Here is a 21,657-nt window from a genome sequence, read left to right as displayed (position 1 = left end):
GCCTCACTGACAATCTGACTCTTCAAAGAGGATTGTTTGCTACTAGCTATTATGCCCCAGAGTAAAGAGGTCTGTTTACTGTAGCTTGTAGGGCCATAGTACATGCTTAAGCAAATGTACTGATATTTGATCCTCAGCAAAGGAGCCATAGAGTTTGTGAAATATTTTATTACCATTAGAGCCCTTTGGCTAATTGCAATACAGATCTTTGTGGTTATTCCTTTCTTACCGTCAAGTAGATACAACTGGCTGTGCTTTAGATAATCTGTGCTCTTGGGTCAGCTCACCAGACACCACCCATAGACAGCAAGGAGCCTTCCACACACCTAAAAGAGGATGAAGAACAACCCATTACTGGGACGGAGGGGGGGAATCAAAGCAAAATGAAAGGACTGTGCAAGCAGAGAAAAATGTTAATTACATCAGACCACTTGAAGTGATCTGTTCTCTCTATTATGGTAGTGAGATCAGGGTCCCATTGTGCTAGGTGCTGTACAAACCCAAAATGAGAGTGTCCCTGCTTTGAAGAGTTTACAGTCTAAATAGACAAGAGCAGGAGGGGGAAACAGTTGCAGAGAAGCAAAGTGACCTGCCCAGGATCACAGAGCAGGTCAGTGGAATAGAACCCTGGTCTCCTGACTCACTCCAGTGCTTTACCTTCTGGAGCAGCTGCTCTTGCACTGACTGCATTTTTGTTTCCTCTGGACATTGCAGGCACTGGATGGCTTTTTCTTCGTTGTGAATCGTGAGGGGAGGATTGTGTTTGTGTCCGAGAATGTGACCAGCTACCTGGGTTATAACCAGGAGGAGCTCATGAATACCAGTGTCTACAGCATCCTGCATGTAGGGGATCACGCGGAGTTCGTCAAGAATTTGCTGCCAAAGTCTCTAGGTAAGAAGCGGATGGGTTTTTCCTTCTTTATTTCAAAGAAAAATGGGATTTGCGCCATGTTTTCCTGGTGTCAGATTGTTAACGGCCTGTCCATGGGTTTATAACACAACAGTCCCTGTGTTACCTAAAGTGGAGAAGTGTAACCTCTCTGTGCTTTGGGGTCTTACTTGTCTGTCTCACACGGGTGTTGTGAGACTAGATGCATTAATATGTGTATAGTGCTCTGAGATCTTCAGATGCGAGCCATTGTAGATTGCAAAGTACAGTAATCACGTCAAGATGTTTACAGCATTTATTTTTTGGCATTTGAAGAACACTATAAAACGCTGTTGTTCTTGCAGTGAAGTTAATTCTGTAATGACTGAGATTTTGTTATACTTAACTGCACACTGGAATTTGGAGAGCTGCACAAACCAGTTAGCTACATAAAGAAATAAAGCAGGTGTATATTTCCGTCTCAGCTCTCAGAGTCTGATCCATGAACTTTTGCACAATGAGACTATCCCTCCTATAATAGAAACTATTATTAACTTTTTGTAAAGAATGCTCTTCCTGTTGGCTGTCAGAGCCTTTTCTCTCTGCTTTCTGCTACTGATGCAACTTTCTGCCTAGATCAGAATAGCTCAAGGGTTGTGGAACAACAAAACTTTCTGGGGCTTTGTGGGTTAAGAAATAAGTTGTCTAGCGGGAGTTGAGTGCATGCCGTGCACACTTGAGAACACTAGAGGGCAGTGTGAGAAGGTCATCTGGAGAGCGAATAACTGGAGGACGTTTGGGTTTTGAGAGCTAGTGTAAAGAATCCTGTTTAATCCTATCGACTGCCTGTTCACTTGCCAAAATGCCTGTCGCTTAATCTGCATTTAAGCTCATTTTTTAAATAATATGCTTACTCTATGTGCCATCATGTAACTCCCAGTAAGAACCTCTATTGGCTACTCAGCCAGAAACCTCAGCTAACTTTATTAAACACACAGCTTAAAAAGCTTTGACTTTAAGGGGATGTTATTAAAGCCGAATGCCAAAAATGTGCCTGCCTCTTGAATTCTGGGGCTTTTGGGTAGGTTTCAGGCACGTGGCAACAAACACAAAGAATAAGCTACATTTTGGTTTGTTGTTGTAGGATCAGTGCACAGTTGGTTTTAGTCAAATGAATTGTTGCAGCCCTAAGATCAATGCCTTGTTCAAGATGGGTCAAGTCTGTGGCCTCTCCACCTTGCCTACATTCTACTGGTTTGATAATATAATGTCTAGTTCGATGTCTAGATGGCAGCCGATATCAAGCGGAGTGCCCCAGGGGTCGGTCCTGGGGCCAGTTTTGTTCAACATGTTCATTAATGATCTGGGTGATGGGATGGATTGCACCCTCAGCAAGTTCACGGATGACACTAAGCTGGGGGGAGAGGTAGATACGCTGGAGGGTAGGGATAGGGTCCAGAGTGACTTAGACAAATTGGAGGGTTGGGCAAAAACAAATGTGATGAGGTTCAACAAGGACAAGTGCAGAGTCCTGCACGTAGGACAGAAGAATCCCATGCACTGTTACAGGCTGGGGACCGACTGGGTAAGTGGCAGTTCTGCAGAAAAGGACCTGGGGATTACAGTGGACGAGAAGCTGGATATGAGTCAGCAGTGTGCCCTTGTAGCCAAGAAGGCTAATGGCATATTGGGCTGCATTAGTAGGAGCATTGCTAGCAGATTGAGGGAAGTGATTATTCCCCTCTATTCAGCACTGGTGAGGCCACATCTGGAGTATTGCATCCAGTTTCGGGTCCCCCACTACAGAAGGGATGTGGACAAATTGAAGAGAGTCCAGTGGAGGGCAACGGAATTGATTAGGGGGCTGGGGCACATGACTTATGAGGAGAGACTGAGGGAACTGGGCTTATTTAGTCTGCAGAAGAGAAGAGTGAGGGGGGGATTTGATAGCAGCCTTCAACTACCTGAAGAGGGGTTCCAAAGAGGATGGAGCTCGGCTGTTCTCAGTGGTGGCAGATGACAGAACAAGGAGCAATGGTCTCAAGTTGCAGTGGGGGAGGTCTAGGTTGGATATTAGGAAACACTATTTCACTAGGAGAGTGGTGAAGCACTGGAATGGGTTACCTAGGGAGGTGATGGAATCTCCATCCTTAGAGGTTTTTAAGGCCTGGCTTGACAAAGCCCTGGCTTGGATGATTTAGTTGGGGTTAGTCCTGCTTTGAGCAGGGAGTTGGACTAGATGACCTCCTGAGGTCTCTTCCAACCCTGATATTCTATGATTCTATATCAAAGTTAGGGCCTATTAGATAAACCCTTATAAGTTCACAGACCACTGGCCTGAACAAGTGTTGGAGCCATTACTGTCTTTTAGGTCCACACAGTTGCTTGATCATGCTAAACAGTGTGGAATTCTTGTTCTGTAGCAAAAATTCCTCGATGTGCCAAGCAGTGTATTTAAAACAAAGGATGAATTTGAGAGGGCTGGTTGGGTCTCAGGAAGGTCTTTCCCATTTTCCTCTCCCACCCCTTGGTATTTTCCCCAAGGCCCATGGAGATTGTATATAGCCTCTTAATACCTCACCAAGCATCTGCCAGAGGGGGTTTGCTACAGTTCACGAGGGCTTGTCTTCACTAATGAGTTAACAGGGAGGTATAGCGCCACTGTTCCGGTTAGCTCGACCCCCATCAGCACACACAAACCTGTCACTCATGCGTAGTGGTGGTAATAAGGTGAGTTGGCTGTCATGTCTTAGGGGTATAGGGGCAGACCTCGAGTGAGCTTCACTCAAGAGCTGCTGACTCAAGTTATCCGCATGTGGAAGCGGGCTTAGAGACTAAGGCATTGTCTGCTCACATAGTTACACCATGGTAGTTAAAGTGTGTTTTTCAACTAGTTAAAGCAATCCAACCCCCTGTGGGGATACTTTTAAATTGGTTTAAACCTGCCTTATATTGATTTAGCTTAATTTGGTAAGGAATTAATTTAAGCTAAGTCACCTACATGCCAAAACAGCTAGATAAGTTTTTCTCATGTGTGATGTGTGTTTTGTTTTTGTTTTGTTTTGTTTTTTTTCCAGTTGGACCTGAGCTAGGAGTTAAATTGCCGGGTCTTAGACTACAGTGAATTTTTACAGCTGAGTTATAACCCAGCTGAAATAGTGGTTGATAATAAAACCATTGACACGACTGTAACTGTGGAAATCCAGAATGTGTCCCTATGATTAAACCACTTCCAAGAAAAAAACATTGGAAGCTTTTTCATTGCTCTGTGATAGACTGCAAGCAGGCCACCATAGGCTCTGCAGTAGGTGCTGTATCGAACTGTAAATAGCACAATTAGCAGTTACTTTGACTGATTCCAGAGGGAGGCCTCCGTGTACCATGAAAGCAATATGAGCATGACTTGCCTTTCCATCAGCCACGTGAGCGCTTCAGCAAGAAGTAAGGGTGAAAGGTGCCCCTATGCAGAGGGCCAGCTCAAGGCCTATGCACTGCATGAGTCCTCAGAACACCATTTAAGGATAGTGAAAGCACAAGGCTGGGAGTCAGGAAATCATCTCAGCTCTGCCACTCTTTCACTGTGTGACCTTGGAGCAAAGTCACTACACATCTTTGTGTCTCAGTTTCCCTGTCTGTAAAAGGTGGGGGGTAATAATACCTACCTCCCAAGGGTGTTGCAAGGATTAATTCATTAACGTTGGCACAGTAACTCACCCGATGGGGTGCTCATCTCAGTTGGTTGAGTCTAGGTGATATTATAATACAAATAATAAATAATGATAACGAGGATGAGATTTCAGTCAGCATGTTGGTTTCATGTGCTGGTGTGTTTGGTGAGTTCCCCATTCTTTTGTGGGGAGTCCCCCATTCATTCACAGTGCCTGGTCTAGAGTCTTATCTAAAAGGGAATCAAACAAATAACACAGAGAAAACGCTTCCCTTGGATCCAGTACTTACCAGTCGTGATTCTGGCATAAGAATGGCCATACTGGGTCAGTCAAATGGTCTATCCAGCCCAGTATCCTGTCTTCCGACAGGCTGGTGCCAGATGCTTCTGAGGCAATGAACAGAACAGAGCAATTATCTAGTGATCCATCCCCTGTCGTCTAGCAGTCAGAGGTTTAGGGACACCCACAGCATGGAGTTGCATCTATGACCATCTTGGCTAATAGCCTATTGATGGACCTGTCCTTTATGAACTTGTTTAATTCTTTTTTGAATCCAGTTATAGTTTTGGCCTTCACAACATCCCCTGGCAATGAGTTCCATAGGTTGACTCTGCACTCTGTGCAGTAATACTTCCTTTTGTTTGTTTTAAACCTGCTGCCTATTAATTTCATTGGTTCTTGTGTTATGTGAAGGAGTAAATAACACTTCCTTATTCACTTTCTTCCCACTAGTCATGATTTTATAGACCTCTATCATATCCTCCCTTAGTCACCTCTTTTCCAAACTGAACAGTTCTAGTCTTTTGAATCTCTCCTCATATGGAAGCTGTTCCATACCCCTAATCATTTTTGTTTCCCTTCTCTGCACTTTTTCTAATAGATCTTTTTTTAAATGGAGCAATGAGAACTGCACACACTATTCAAGGTGTAGTTGTATCATGCATTTATGTATTGGGATTATCTATCCCTTTCCTAATGGTTCCTAACATTGTTAGCCTTTTCAACTGCCACTGTACCCTGGGCAGATGTTTTCAGAGAATTATCCACAATGACTCCAAGATCTCTTTCTTGAGCGGTAACAGCTAATTTAGACCCCATCATTTTGTATGTAGCATTGGGATTATGTTTTCCAATGTGCATTACTTTGCATTTATCAACACTGAATTTCATCTGCTATTTTGTTGTCCAGTCACCCAGTTCTGTGAGATCCCTTTGAAACTGTTTGCAGTCTGCTTTGGACTTAACTATCTTGAGTAGTTTTGTATTGTCTGCAAACTTTGCCACCTCACTGTTTACCCCTTTTTCCAGATCATATCCCTGAGAGAACCTTTCCTCTTACCCCATGACTGCTTACTTTGCTTAAGAGCCTTTGGTGAAGGACCTTACCAAAGGCTTTCCAGGTACATAGGGTCAGGTTTTCAAGCACTTGGAACACACTGCAACGCTTACAGGCAGATTTTGAGAGCTCAGTATGTTGAGTGCATGTTGGGAAAACCTGGCCATTTGTTTTTGGCACTGAACTATTCTAACCATCATGGATGACAAATGTTTTTGAAAATCTGGCTTTTGTGCTCAGTAGGTACTACTTCGCTATAGGTAATTGTGTAGAGTCCTGTTAGCACTACTAAGTCATCTTCTTACTTGGGCTGTCAATAGTTAATTTTCTCACTTAGTGTAAGCTTAGCTTAGCATCACTGATTGTAGCATTTTGTTGTGCTGAGAGGGGCTTGTTGGATTGGTGTTGCTTCACTGCGGCTACTCTGGTTCCTTAGCCTGGGGAAAGGGTTTTCCCTTTGCCTTGCAGTCTGGTGGTTTTAGCTGAGCTACCGTTCTTGATCTTTGAAGAAGGTAATTTCATGCTGGAGCAAATTTGGGGGTGGGGAATTTATTCACAATGCCGTCAGTGTGACCAGTAATTCTGTGTAATCCCCCTTTGCTTCTTGCACTTCCACCCTCTGTGCATTTCTGTAGGGGTAGACCTCGATCTCGTCCTAATGTGAGCGTGTGCATTTTCTGTACTCACCACCTACCCAGTAGTATCACTTTAAAATCAGATGCATCCTCTACTGGGGGTGGCGGGAAGGCTATATCCTGCCCTTGCAGTGTAGTAGACTCTGATTTCATAGAGCCTGAAGAGCCTGGTTCAACAGCAGTGGTTGTGTTCAGCCAGCAGCTGCTCTGCAGGGAGCCAGACCACTTGCCTTCAGAATCCTCCTTGAAAGGGAGGAAATCATGGCTCCGTGTAGCCTCTGTGTGGCAGCGAAGTTGATGGAGATGTGGTCTAGGGAGCTGCCAGTGCTGGGGACCCGAATGATCTTTGGAGGGAGAAGCCTGTCGGGTGAAATGTCCTGGAACGTGCTGACTCATGAGTGATTTATCAGCTGCTGCTGTGACTGAGGGGAGGGGAAGAAGGTTCTTCTGGCTGATGCACTGGATGGGGAGTCAAGAGAACTGGGTTCTATTCCTGGCCCTGCCACTGACTTACTGTGTGGCTGGGCAAGTCAGAGCACCTCTCTGCCTCAGTTTCCCCCTCTGTTACACAGAAATAACAATACCTGTAGTACCTACCTCACAATGGTGTTGTGGGGTGTAATTCATCAACCCTGGAATTCCTTGGACATGTTAGGCTGTGTAAGTGCAAAGTATTATCACACCACTGTCAAAGGGATAGTGTGGTCCAGTGGGTAAGGCAGTGCACTGGGACCCAGGAGACCCGGCTTGTAGCCACCGACCTGCTGGGTGACTCCGGGTAAGTCATTTCACCTCTCTGTGACTCTGCTCCCCCTCCCACCCATGTCTGTTTCAGCTGTAAACTCTTCCAGGCACTTTTACTCTGGGTGCCTAGCAAATGCACATAGCAAATGCTGATGATGAGGTTCAGGCAGCGAACTCTGATCCTTAGCGTCCACCGTTTGAAATGTTCACTTGTGATCACAGTCTGTGACAGTCTCTCTTTTCCCCTCTCCCTCGCCACAGTAAATGGAGTTCCTTGGCCTCAGGAAGCCACCAGACGCAGCAGCCATACCTTCAGCTGCCGGATGCTGATCCGCCCCCCTGATGAGCTGGGTGCGGAGAACCAGGAGGCTCGCCAGCGCTATGAGGTGATGCAGTGCTTCACCGTGTCCCAGCCCAAATCGATCAAAGAGGAAGGAGAAGGTAGGGCAGAGGATCATTTATTTCAAACCCTGCTTGATTGCTCTGTGCTGCATCTTGGGGAAGGGAAGGAGGCTGGAGTGGGAAGAGAGGACGAACTGCCCTCTACTGTCCTTATGCAGGACTTCCTTCCAGGAGATTGTAGTTCTTGCCGAGAGCAGCCTCGGAGAGTTCACTTTCAGCCTGCCCCGTTTGCTGTTGCGTTTGGGACGGCTGGCAGTGCAGTGGCACAGGATCAGTTGCACAAGTCCTTCTCCCCAGAGGGCCTTCCAAGGGTTTGGCCTCCTCAGCACAGGCCTGGCACAGCATGGGAAATGCAGATGGGGCAAGTGGGAACGCATTTAGAGGAGTTTGATGTTTGTCATTGGTTCTCCTCCCTCCTCTGTTTTTTATTCCAGATTAAACCACATTTGGAGCCTTTAAGTCCTTTCTGAGCACTGTGCCGAGCCCCAGGGGTTGGCAATGCTGTGGTGTTCAAACACCTGGGGTGAAATGTGTGGGAAGACCTGGTGGAAATGAGGCTCTAAGCCTGTGTCAGTCTTGCAGAGAAGTCACTGGCACAAGGTCTCCTTGCCCTCCTTAACCTGGAGGGGAATGGAAAGTGCTAGTGAAATTTAACTCACCTGCTGAACAATGGGGAAATCCAACATTTTGCAAGTCTGCTTTACGCTGCCACCGGGCGACACCCCTCCCTCATGCAGAGCCAGAGTGAGGCCTGTGCACCATAGTGAGTGGGACTGAAGTGGGGAGCACAGGTCTCATGCTGGCCCTTTGCCCCAACAGTGAGAACAGTCTCCAGCTCTTACATTATCCATTTCCTGTTGTCTGGATTGATGCTGTCCAGTCAACAAGCCTTTACCCTCCCTCCCTAAGCAGAGATGGGGACAGGCTGCCCTTCCGAGCATCAGGGGAACTTACAATGGCGCATGTTAGGTAGAAATTAAGGAAAGGGAAAGGTAGATTGATTGGTATGAAAAGCTGCTGCACAGGGAGCTCTGTCACTGCAGAATAATGGTGGGAGTCCCACTCCTTGGGGTGGGTAAGACTGGACCGGACTGCACGGCACAGTCCTGCCCTGATCCCCAGTGGGTGGACTCGATGCCCTAGTACAGGGGCAGTCAGTAGGTGGACCACAGGCCAAATCCAGACCGCCAGGCGCTTTAGAACAGACTGCAACATCTTTTTGTGTACTTCTTATCATAATTGTTGTTATTTTTGTATTCTTTTCTCTGGAGTCTGGACCTTGACTATACCTTGACCAAGAAATTTGGACCTTGACAAAAAATAATTGATTCCCCCTGGCCTAACGGGACTTCTCTAGCTCTAATTTCTGTTACTTTTAGCTGATGCCCCCAGTGGGGCCTGGAGTGTTTGAGAATTGTTGCAGCGCTGCATTGCCAGTGAGTTTCAGGCCCCGGTCGGAACTGTATAGGTGCGCCTCTGCTAAGGCTCCTGATGCTCATAAGGGTCACCCTGTACAGATCCGATTGCAGGATCAGGGCCGTAGTGCGTATCCGCCACTGATCTCCAAATGGTAGAGCAAAGAAGCCTTCTTGCAAAAAACCTGAACCCTCATTTCTGTGTACCAGCCATGATTTTCCAGTGCATTAACTGAATTAATCCATTGCAGCTTACTCAGGAGATCATGATTGGAAGGAATAAATTACAGTATTTTATGACCAGATACTTTCCCTGGAGCCAACAGTTGTTGGGTTTCAGTGCTGACTTTTAGTGTGTGGCGCTGCCAGATCTGAAAGGCCTCACAGTTAGTTCCTCCGAACAATGGAGTTCTTTTCTCTCCAGCAAACATCATAGCGCTTATAGAGAGCTCTGTTGTTTTGAAGGCCTAGGTGACGGGCCAGGTAAAGGCCTCCAGAGTAGGATGTGGCTGTCGAGTACAACAATGCTATTTTAATTAAAACATTGAATTGCAAGTGGTTTCTATAATCCTGGACTCACACCTTCCCACTCTTCCCCACCCTGTTCTGTTACGGCAGATTTCCAATCCTGTCTGATATGCATTGCACGGAGATTACCTCGACCTCCAGCTGTCACCAGTTCAGAATCTTTCATGACCAAGCAAGATACTACAGGTACAGTTCTCAGTGAGCTCGGGGGAGTTTTATGCTGGGGGATGCGGAGCATTGTTCTGGGGTAGGTGCCATCTTTGCGATCAAAATGCTTCCAGGCTAACAGCATCTTTGTTCCGCAAGAACTGTAAGATGATGTAGTTGCAGATGTAGCATGGTCCCAGCATTTCATCCAGCCAGTAAGATAGTGCCACAGGGTGCTAAACTAAAACAGTCTGTAAGGATGGCTGGCTTGAAGCTAGCCAGCCATGCTTCCCCCTTAATTAAAATGGATACTTGTATAGCACACAGTTTTGAAGAGGGTAGTGAAGTTTCAATACAAAACTGGTGAACGGATGAGAAATGCTCGATTTCTGGTGGGTCCCCTAGGTATTCATGAATGAAACAAGTTGCACTGTGTGCATGTTCCTCTCTTATTGTTCTCTTCATGTCCACAATCGGTCAGTCGTTTAGTAAAGCTGCCTGGATTTCAGTATCCTCTATAGGCAAATAACTCCTTGGGCTTGTATTTCATTTTTCTGATCTGTGTAAGGACATCCCTAGTGTTACCGCTGATTGCCTGGCTGGTGTCACGTTGGATGGATCTGGTTTTTGTGATGCTGAATTTAGACTAGAGAGAGGTCTTGTTGATGAGGGTAACATGCAGATGTCTTTACTGATGATCTTTTGGGACCTCCCTACTATGTTACTCCAGTTTTATGCCAGTATTACCTAGGCTAGGCTCAGCCCACTGTACAAACTTTGAGTATAGCGTCTAATTTTAGTTGTGAAAGCTCATTTCAAATCAAAGTACACCCCTACCCCGATATAACGCGACCCGATATAACACAAATTTGGATATAATGCGGTAAAGCAGCGCTCCGGGGGGTGGGGCTGCGCACTCCGGTGGATCAAAGCGAGTTCGATATAACGCGGTTTCACCTATAGTGCAGTAAGATTTTTTGGCTCCCGAGGACAGTGTTATATCGGGGTAGAGTGTATATGTGCGCCTCTAGCTCTGTGTGTACCTATATACACATGCCACACCGGGAGGGTAAGAGTGAGAGCTGTATAAGTGACTTCTTTTGCACTGCTTCTGTATCTGAATAATGTGAATTTTCTTTCCACCCAGGTAAAATTATCTCCATTGACACCAGTTCCCTAAGAGCCGCAGGCAGGACTGGCTGGGAGGATTTAGTGCGGAAGTGCATCTATGCTTTCTTCCAGCCTCAGGGCAGAGAGCCATCTTATGCCAAACAGCTATTTCAAGAAGGTAACAGGCTTCTCTCTTTGCTGTGCTTTGCCTTGCATATTGAGCTGGGGTGGCTTCAATCAGAAGCTGATGCGTAACCCTTGTTGCTGGATAAGTGCTTTCTTGAAAAAAAACGAATTCTGCACTAATAATAAAGTGCCGAAGAAGTAGCAGAAAGGGTTCAGTAGCACAGAAATGGCTCCTGCAACTGGAGAGGCTGGCTGGGGATGTCACAGCATTTAGCAAGCTGCCATTCACATCCCAGCACTGCTACAGTGACTTGCTTAGGGGATATGATTGGCCCAAAACTCATGGGTGTCATGCCAGGCTAGAGGTTCGTTCACACCCTTCTGCAAATAAAGAAACGAGACAAACTTCCAAAGACCCACTGTAGTCATTGCATTAAAACCAGAGGGTGATTTTTCCCCCCCCCTCCCACACTCCATGCACACACATCAGACCCAGTGTCAAAGTCCCATGCCTGATCTTCAAGCTCTCTTCCTTTTCGACAGTTTTTTTAGAAGGGTTTTCCTCTGATCATGGTAGTGATTTAGGATATTGTTCCCTCTGGGGGTTTGTCATGGAAGCTTGATGCACTGTTGGTGAGCACACTAACAAAGGAAGTCTGGAAGACAGAATGTCTCCTAGGGAGCTTGGCTGAGCATCGAGAAGGATTTAATTCGGCCAGTGCTGCAGTGGTTAGTATCCTGTTGTAGCTCTCAGAACCTGGCTTGGATTCATCAGGGTACACTGTGTATGTACTGTACACTGGTGATTGAATAATTGCCCTTTCTGCTGCTCTAGCACTGTATGCTCAAGGACAGTGCTTAATGGATTTAAATAGAAGTACATTGATAAGGCAATCAATTACAGCTCAGCCATTCCTGGCCCACATTGTGCCCCACGTCCCTGCCCATAACAAGCAGCATTGAGAAGTTAACTTGCATCACACCACCCTTCAGATCTTCCTGAAACACCCGCTGCAACTAGGGGGACCAGATGTCCCAATTTTATAGGGACAGTCCTGATATTCTGGGCTTTGTCTTATATAAGCACCTATTACCTATAGGATGGTCTAGATAATACTTAGTCCTGTCATGAGTGCAGGGGACTGGACTAGATGACCTCTTGAGGTCCCTTCCAGTCCTATGATTATCCCCTTGCCACCTGTCCTGATTTTTCACACTTGCTATCTGGTCACCCTAGCTGCAATACACTGGGTTAGTGCAGCTGAAAATGGCAATGTAAACATCATACGGCAGTGAAGAACAGTGCAGTGAGACTACCTGGATTGCCATAACTTCACTGGAGGATTATTTTTGACTTCCATTGTTTGCACACTAATGGCGGGATCCTTGTTAAAATACACAGAGTGCAATTGGGCCGGGGGAGGAGGGGAAGGTGCAAAGGTGGCTGCAAACTCTGCGTCGCTATCCTCGCATGCGCACAGAGGGATGGTGGAAGTCAGTCCCCTACTACCTTCACCACCATCCTGCACCCCCCCACATTCCCCCTTGAAGGTTTTGTGAGCCCTGTCTGAATTGCTAAGCAGATGGATGGATCACGTCTGGTTTGTTTTCCCCCCAGTGATGACACGTGGCACGGCCTTCAGTCCATCGTATAGATTCACGCTGAGCGACGGGACGGTACTTAGCGCCCACACCAAGTGTAAGCTCTGCTATCCTCAAAGCCCAGAAATGCAGCCTTTCATCATGGGCATCCATATCATTGACAGGTGAGTCCCAAGAACTTGGGGTGAAATCGCTGCTAGCTCGCGGAGCCTGGGACTTGTCCTGGATCCTCAGCTGTGGCTGAGGAGTGCACAGCACAGCTCGGGAGTAGGGACAGTCTGGAGGCTGCTGTGAGCTAGATCAGCTGCCAATGGCATCTAGGAGCCTGTAAGTGTGGTCAGGGATCAGTGTCAGCTGCAGGGAGGGTGGCGGCTTAGGAGTCACAGCGCTGGTTCTATGCCAGTGGTGGCTGGGGTGATCCTCTCATGCTGGTTTTGGGGCTGCAATCCCACAGCTAGGCGCTGCGCTGGGGGAGCTTAGTCCATATGTTTGAAAGCCAAGGCAGCAAAAGTTCACTAAAGTTTGGCTATTTCTGTGGCTCGGCAGTTCTATCTGATGCTTATGCAGCACCATGAATCCACACAGCGCTTTACCAGCATGGCTAAGGCTCATGCCCCGTCCTGGAGAACTTGCACTCAAACTCGTTCAGGAGGAAGAGGTTGTTAAAGAACAGGAGAGATGGGGGAACTTACCATGTGCTAAAGAAATGCAACCAGATGGAGGAGGGGAAAGAATTACATTCTCCCAGCACTCTCCTCTTCCTGCCAATGGGAGAGCACACAGCCCAAAGTAGACCTTCCCTTCTGAGATAGATTTGTAGCCCCTCCGTTGCCACAATCCATGAAGTACCTACAGAGATCAGTGTAGCTGCTCCATCCACAAACGCTACTGAAATACGCTCTCTTTCCTCCTGGGATCCTAGTGTAGTGGTGGGGCTAGGAAAGACTATGAAAACACCGTATCTTACAAGCTGCAGCTGTCAGACTTACCAGGCCTGATGTGTCTATGTGATAGCTTAATCCCAAAGAGGCTGGAAAAGTTTAGTTGAGCTGTACTACAGATTTAGTGGAGTCGTCTTCTGAGTTGTCTCTCCCCACCGCCCACCCCCTCTGTCTTTTTTGTTTCTTCCAGGGATCACCACATGCTCTCTCCTCAAGAGAACACTAACTCTGGAATGCCCCTTCCCCGTGTCAGCCCTGCGCTGCACCCTAGCATGTCCCCAGGGCAAGGCATGGCTCTCTCGTCCGCCATCCCTCCATCCAACAGTGGCATGTTGGCGACCAATGTAAATCAGCAGCCAGGCTCTGGCCTCCACAGCAGCAATTCCAGCACCGGCCAGACAAGCTTTGGGTGTTCACCTGGGAATCAGATTGGAGCCAATGTTGCCTTAAGCCAGGGACAAGCTGGTCCCCAGAACAATAACCACCTTTTAAACCTCAATAGCTCTCCCATGAATAGTCCAGGGATTACCCCAGCACAGTTCATGTCTCCTAGGCATCGGGTTAGCCCAGGATTGGTACCAAGGCCCAGAATGCCAAGCAATCCTTTCTCTCCTACTATGCCTACCATGCACTCCCCTGTGGGCATGGCGAGCAGTGGCTGCAGCAGCGGTGGCAGCAGCAACAGGCCTTTCCCCAATGCCCCGATAAACTCTATGCAGGGGCTTAACGAAGGCCCCAGCACCCCCATGGGCTACTCCACGCCACCTCCCATTCTGAGGCAGCCGAGCTCCCAGAACTCGCCCGGCCGGCTCAGCATGCAGCCTGTGAAAACGGAGCCGAAAGACAGCAAGGAGATTGCCTCCATCCTGAGCGAGATGATTCAGTCTGACAGCGGCTCAAGCGATGGCAAGCCGCTGGACTCAGGCCTGCTACATGCCAGTGACAGACTCTCGGAGGGAGACGCCAAGTGCTCCCAAGCCACCAGCCACAAGCTGGTTCAGCTCCTGGCCACAACGGCAGAACAACAGCTGCGGCACACTGATGCAGATACTAGCTGCAAAGATCCCTTATCCTGCACGGGTGCCTCTGGGAACCCTCCAGGCAACACGTGTCCCTCTTCCCATAGCTCCCTCACAGAGCGGCACAAGATCTTACACCGGCTCTTACAGGAGGGCAGCCCCTCCGACATCACCACTCTGTCCATGGAGCACGACAAGAAGGATACCGCGCCAAACGCTGCCACCACCCCTACCTCTCAGAGTCAGATCCCGGGGACCCCTGAAATCAAACTGGAGCCAGAGGCCTTGAAGAAAAAGGAGTCTAAGGACCATCAGCTCCTACGCTACCTACTAGACAAGGACGAGAAGGACCTTGCTGCGGTCCCAGCCCTGAGTCTGGACGATGTGAAGGTGAAAGTGGAGAAAACGGAGCAGATGGATCCATGCAATACGACTCCGGCCCCGCTGACCAAGCCCCCTGCTGCAGAGGAAGTAAAGCTAGAGTCGCAGGGTCAGGTGGGTTTGCCCTTTAGAATCCATGCTGTTTACCTAGGGTTAGCATTTAACACCAGTTAAATTAAAGGCGAATCTCTTTTAGCGGGTAGTGGTCTGAGGCCTGTGACAGACCGACAGACACACACACACACATCCTTTAGCAGTTCTACTTCAATTCATGGAGCCACAGCCTAGTGCGTGGTCTTGGGTTTTGCTACCTCACAAACACTGATAGTGGCATGACTGGTTCCAAGACTAACTTGCCAATCGGGTGTTAAAAGTAGATACCTAAATGACCCCTACATGTATTTAGACTTCTAAATGATCATGTGAGCGGTTAGGTGCCTAAATGTAGACAGGGAACCAGTTTGAAACTTCTTGTTGCTCATGACAGAGCATGGATCACTTGATGATAACCTGTTTGTTCATTCCCTTTGGGGCACCTGCCATTGGTCACCGTCAGAGGACAGGATACTGGGCTTGATGGACCTTTGGTCTGACCCAGTATGGTTGTTCTTATGTTCATGCACACACTCTGAGGGCACATCTTCACTACCCACCGGATCGGCGGGTAGCAATCGATCTATTGGGGATCGACTTATCGCGTCTAGAGAAGACGCGATAAAATCGATCCCTGATCGCTCTGCCGTCGACTCCGGAAATCCACCGCGGCAAGAGGCGGCAGCGGAGTCGACGGTGGCGCAGCCGCGGTCGACTTGCCGCCGTCCTCACAGCCAGGTAAGTCGACCTAAAATACGCAACTTCAGCTACACTATTCACGTAGCTGAAGTTGCGTATCTTAGGTCGACCCCCCCGCTGTAGTGTAGACCTAGCCTGAGAAGCAGCAATGATGGGAGAGGGATAGCTCAGTGGTTTGAGCATTGGCCTGTTAAACCCAGGGTTGTGAGTTCAATCCTTGAGGGGGCCACGTAGGGATCTGGGGCAAAATCAGTACTTGGTCCTGCTAGTGAAGGCAGGGGGCTGGACTCGATGACCTTTCAAGGTCCCTTCCAGTTCTAGGAGACAGGATATCTCTATTTATTTATTTAAGAAAGCTTAATGGAGGTTTATGATGGAACATGATGCATTGATTCTTCAAACACTGAGAGGAGAGAAGCCATTTGTAGGACATTCCTGCATTGCCGAGGGAAAAAACTCTTCATATCCAGCATCTGTAAGCCTATTCAGGGCTCATGTACTGGGGAATTTTCAATCTGTTGCCTACTTGTTGGCTGCGATTAGCAATTATAAGGGCCCTTTAGTTATCCTAAAAGTATTATGAAATTGAATAATCCAGTGACAGAGCCCAGTGATAGAGATTTGAGAGTATAAATATTCATTACAAGTGGCTATGAATAGAAGAGATTTCTTATTTTTGAAAGCCAGGGGAGATGGTAACATGGATAAGGCTGCTTAATCCTTTTTAAGCAAAGAGTACAGAGAGTCTGACATTAAGAGCAAGCCTGTTAGCCTGCTTACTGACTGTGTCAAACAGGGCTGCTGATTTGGGAAGATATTGCATGAATAACATGGAACGCTCTGAAAGCCTCAAATGGCAAATACACAATAAGCCTCTTAATAAGGTTAAGAGCTCCATTCATTTGGGAGCCTCAGTCAGTCATCCCATCGGCAAGTGGGAATCTAACTGTTTCTACCTTACTATTAAACATTCCTACCGGTATCGCTCACACCTTAGATACATTAGATATTTCTCCTTCCATTCAGGCTCAGCCGTCTAGATTAACATATATTGCCTCTAGACCAGGGAAGACACAGATTAAGATATATCTGTTTTGGAAAGAACATTAGAGCTTTTAGCTGGTGACTGAACATCACACAGCTTTGTGCATCTAGCTGCTTTGTCCAGGAATGATAGAGAGTTGAAAGGTGCAGTCTGCCCCTCTGTAGGGTTTTGTATAGCACTTACCGCTGTAATATCTGCAGAAAGGGAAACATCTCGCTACGGTCATGTTGAAAGTTGTGCAGGCTACACCCAAAGACAGGAGCAACTGAAATGCACAGCTGCTTGTTTTTCTGGCATTCTGGCCCTGTTATATTTCACACGCAGCTGGATACTCCTTTGACCTGGTTACGACAACAGGCTATCTCACCGCGCAGCAGAGTTTGCTTATCAACCCCATTGCACTACCTGATTGTGTTAGTATCAGGCCTTCTGGGAAAATAAAAGCATAGAGCCCACGTTGCAACAACCTGGTTATAAGAAGAGAGCTGTGTGCCAGATTAGTCTGCCGATGGGACAACACTATTAGCTACCACAATTACTAATAGAGTGATAACCTTTTTGCATGTGGGCAACCAACCATGTTTAGAGCCAGCCGTGACACTCACTGTTACAAACTCAGTTAAAAGCTGTTGTGCAGACAGGGACTCTGTAGCTATGGGAAGGAGGACCCAGGATTGCACCCCACAGTGAAAACTGGTTTGTCTGCTTTGTTTTCTCGCCCTGAGACCAGCAGTTCAGGGGTGAGATTGAGCTGCCACACTTATCTGCATATCTCTGCCAGGCCACTCTGTGTTCTATAATTCATGATATCGGTCCAAAAAAAAAGGGTTTGGCCCTTGTTGTCTTCCAAATGACTGCTGTGTTACCCGCCCTAGCCTGTGCACACACGTCTGAAACAATAGCTCTGAGAGGCATGATTTGCCTCCTTTAGTAACAGTTGGTTGTCAACTCTGAAGTCTAATGGGGTGCGTGCTTTTCAGAAAACTGAGGTCTGTACATGCAAGCATGTGACTACTTGGTGGATGCAGTTGTTGCTGCTGTGTGTGAAGACTGGCCATGTGTGCCCAATCGGAGTTTACTGAGCAGTTTGTATGTACAAACAGATAGTTAGCATTTACATTTGTGGTAAACAGACCCCTGGCCTCAACAGCTTGATTAACAAGGCCCTTCATAGGAACTTTAACTGCTTCACTGCTGCTGATCGTTACCGCAGAAACATCCAGGCACTTCAGTATTGTGGGCAGCGATTAAGTTATCAGCACAATCTCCATCCATTCCGGCTTCAGAGCAGCATTGTTTAACAGCACAGTGCATGGAAGATTCCTTCCTTATGAAAAGACCAAGCCTGCCCCGTTTCAGAGGATTCAGCTTGGTTTCCTGCAGTTCCCAAGCATGGAGCTGCCAGTTCCTTTGCTAAACAAGTTAGAAAGTTAGTTGCAACATTTTTTAAGGGGGGTGGAAACACTGGGCCACTAAGGACATAATTAAGCCCCTTCTGTAACTAAGCAGGGATTCTCACGACTTATTTTATTTGCTGTTTGCTAACAATGCACTCAGACCTCATCTACTTTTGTTTCAGGCTGGAGAGGGCTTTTAGGGTTAAACTGTAAACGCCTGAAAGTCGGGTTCATAATGAACATTCTATTGTAAGTTTAACTGTAGCAACATGAATGGAATGTAATTTGGATCTACAGAGTTGCCCTATCAAGGGAGGCATTAGGGGAGCACTATACTTCAGCACTTTCCAGCCTGCTGGGAAATCTGCAGAACATTAGTTTTTATATTTGCAACCGAGAGGCAACTCGTCCCCACTTAAAATTGCACTCACAGCTTCTTTTCTGCATCTTATGCAAAGAAGAGCCTGCAGGCTCGATGGTGCCTATTCTGCTGGAGAGGTAACAGCCTCTTGGAGTTCTGGAGGAGCTTGTGGCTATATCATTTAAATGACACCACAGGCTTCTATTAATTAAATTAATCTCATCAGCTGTAAGTAAAGTAATCTCTTCTGTGCTTCAGGCCACTAGTTGCGCAGAAGCAGGGCCAGCGGAAGTCACACACCTTGTCAGTCTGGGATGTTTTTGGTGAAATCCAAGTTTTTGTTGTTTTTTTTTAATAAAACTTTTCTATTCCATTCCCCCATAGAGAGCTCCCTCCCACTACTGCCCGTAGGAAGCAGGGTCATGTGGTTAAGACCCTGCAACTGGGTTTGATTCCTGGCTCTGCAGGAGGAAATCTCTTTAGACTTTGTCAGGTGCTTTGGCAAAGGAAGGATAGTAACCTCTGTTCCTGTGCACAAATATTTCTGATGTTTTACCTGTAACCACCTTTCTTCCATTCAGCATCGTGAAGCACTTTACTCACTGGCATATAAACGACATAGAAATCACTTCCAGTGCTAAAATGTAGTCACCTCTGGGGTGGAATGCAGCAGCTGCTGAACAGTGTACAATTACAGTGTCCTACAGTTTAGGTCAGGAAGAATCCTGTATCCAATGGAAAATGTAGGTGGGCAGAATGTAATGATCCGTACTTGAATTTGGCTGGGAATGAGGGACCCCACTACTGAGAAATGTGCCATGGAATCTTCAACAGCTTCTTAATTTTGTAAGAAATCAAATGATTTGCCATAATTATTTCATATCCTTAGAAGTAGACCTATAGTAATGCTCCCTTCTCTTTATACTAAAGGTTATTATACTGGGGAATTATACTGATGTCAGGAGGACAGATTAGCCTTAAGAAAAGAGGAATTCTGTTGAATTTCTGCATGGGCAGGTGTTGTTTGTTTGTTTGCGTGCTTAGCCTTTATTACATGATATCACTGCAAGACAAAAGCTGGGTCATTCAAGAAGTATTAACTTATTCAACTGAGCTAGCACTGTTGCAGTATTTAATTTAATATTAGCTTAGTGAATTTGCTGCTGCTTGGCCAGGTTTTATTGAAAACCAACAAAATCCTGCGTGATCTCACGCACCTGGCTTTTTGGCCAGCACCCCTTTAAATCACACCCATTTGATTGTAGCAAATGTTGAATGAGTGTGTGGATATGCAATAGAATGTGCAGCTATCTAGTACCCATAAAAGATGCCATCTGTTCCTATAGCTCTCCCAGTGCTAGTGGGGATAGGGTTAATTTTATTATGAATGTTAACATTTATATTGTGGTAGCACTTAGAGGCCAAGAAGGTCACAAACCTGTTGTGTTAAGTGCTGTACAAACACAACGTATGTGACAAGTCCCTGCCCCAAACAGCAGCGATGTATGCATTACAGACAGGTGAGATTTCAGGAGGGTAAACCGGTGGCTTTGTGGGTCTCGTCTGGGAGCTCCTTCGTGAGTATGGGACAGTATGGGAGAATTGTGTATCAACTGCGGCGTGCTGGGCACTCCCCAGGCTGGTGTAAATAGGCTAGGCTCCCTCGTTTGATGTGCAGTTGGGGGATGGACAATAAAAAATAACCAGGGCGCGCCGTTCCACTCTTTTCACTTGGAGTTTGTTTTAAAGATATTTATCATCTGCCTCGCTGACCCTTCTCTATGGGAAGGGCTGAATCTTTTTCCTTAGCAGGATGTATGTGATTCATCCAGTCTCAATGGACAAATGCATTAGCTGAATGTTTACTGCGTTGATCCCTGCTGAAATGATTAAGCATATTGGCATTTCATCATCATCTTACTGCACCGTCCAGTGCATAAGGCAGAAGCCAAATGTCTCCAGTCATTCCTGTCCTGGGCTCATTTATCCAAGTCTTTTATGTTCAGATGTAGTAATGCCGCTCCATTCATTAGTGTGCTGCAGAGTGCCTCTAGGACGGCCTCCCCATCTCATCTGGGGTTGCCAGAGAAATGCTTCTTTAGGTCGCTTATTATCGGGTATTCTTAACAGATATCCCAAGTACATCCATCTTTTCTTCTGCACTACTTGTATCATTGTAGGTAGCGATGCCCATTCTAGGACCACTTTGTTACTTATTCTGTCAGTCCATTTTACTTTGAATATTCTGTGCAGACACATGCATTGATTGCTGTTCAGTTTGTACTGGAATGTTCCAGGACTCTGCTCCATATAGGAGGATGCTTGGGACATTGCTGCTTAAGATTTTTAGTTTAGTGTTATTGCTAATTATGTTGGACTTCCATATTGTATGGAGTTTTTGAAATACAGCACTTGCTTTTCCTATTCTGGACTTTACATCAAACATGCAGTCACCAGTTTTGTGAATGACGCTACCCAGGGAAGATTAATGTTTTTCAAGGCTTCACCTTCCAAATAGATAGAATTATTGATAGGTAAATTAGTTTTCATAACTCCCCTCTTTGATTTATTGATTAGACCTATTGAGTTGGCAGAATTTGTGAGACCACCTGTCTCACAGCACATCTTCAACTGATTTATTTGTAAGTTAGATATCGTTGACAAAATCTGACACCAAGGTCACCATCTATCCATGCAGTGCTCGTTTCCATACTGACAGTCTGTTGCATAACAAAGTCCATGATGGCATTTATGTGACCATAATTAAACATCCGCATTAAGACCCTACCGGGGTGAAGGGCAGGAGTAGGGGGAAATAGCCACTTCACAGTGCTACTCTTTCACTCTGCTTGGCTGCATAGTCAGTACCCAAACAGAGAAACAGTTTACTTTGTGCAACAAACCTGTCTTTCCAATCAGAAGAGCTGGGAACCTTTATAATAAATACCAAGATTCTGAAGTCCGTCCACAGTCGTTGGATGAACCTGAATTCTCAAAAGACCTGGAATTTCTGCACTCCGTGGAGTTCTCTTACCCCAGATCAGAATCCAAGTTCACGGTCAGCCTACTAATGCCTTTTAAATGACAAAAAAACTAGATAGGAGTGAAGTAAGAATCAGGGACTCCTCATAGCAATCAAC

General features: G+C 46.6%; 1 protein-coding gene across 9 annotated transcripts in view; it reads left to right on the top strand.

Moving 5' to 3' along the window:
• Nucleotides 1-21,657, top strand: part of NCOA1 (nuclear receptor coactivator 1) — a 289,105-nt gene that overhangs the window by 218,925 nt on the left and 48,523 nt on the right. For all 9 annotated transcript variants that reach the window (XM_024198197.3, XM_024198194.3, XM_024198196.3 and 6 more), the window contains 6 exons: nucleotides 715-892; nucleotides 7,513-7,692; nucleotides 9,687-9,782; nucleotides 10,891-11,031; nucleotides 12,598-12,745; nucleotides 13,713-15,036. In XM_024198197.3, coding sequence (XP_024053965.2) covers nucleotides 715-892; nucleotides 7,513-7,692; nucleotides 9,687-9,782; nucleotides 10,891-11,031; nucleotides 12,598-12,745; nucleotides 13,713-15,036 — 2,067 coding nt within the window. The remainder of the gene's footprint in view (nucleotides 1-714; nucleotides 893-7,512; nucleotides 7,693-9,686; nucleotides 9,783-10,890; nucleotides 11,032-12,597; nucleotides 12,746-13,712; nucleotides 15,037-21,657) is intronic.

Source organism: Terrapene carolina, unplaced genomic scaffold (genome assembly GCF_002925995.2).
Source record: "Terrapene carolina triunguis isolate 2854851 unplaced genomic scaffold, T_m_triunguis-2.0 Scaffold228, whole genome shotgun sequence".
Lineage (NCBI taxonomy): Eukaryota > Metazoa > Chordata > Testudines > Emydidae > Terrapene > Terrapene triunguis.
The sequence above is the reverse complement of the archived record's forward strand: the minus strand, read 5'-3'. Positions and strand labels throughout refer to the sequence as shown.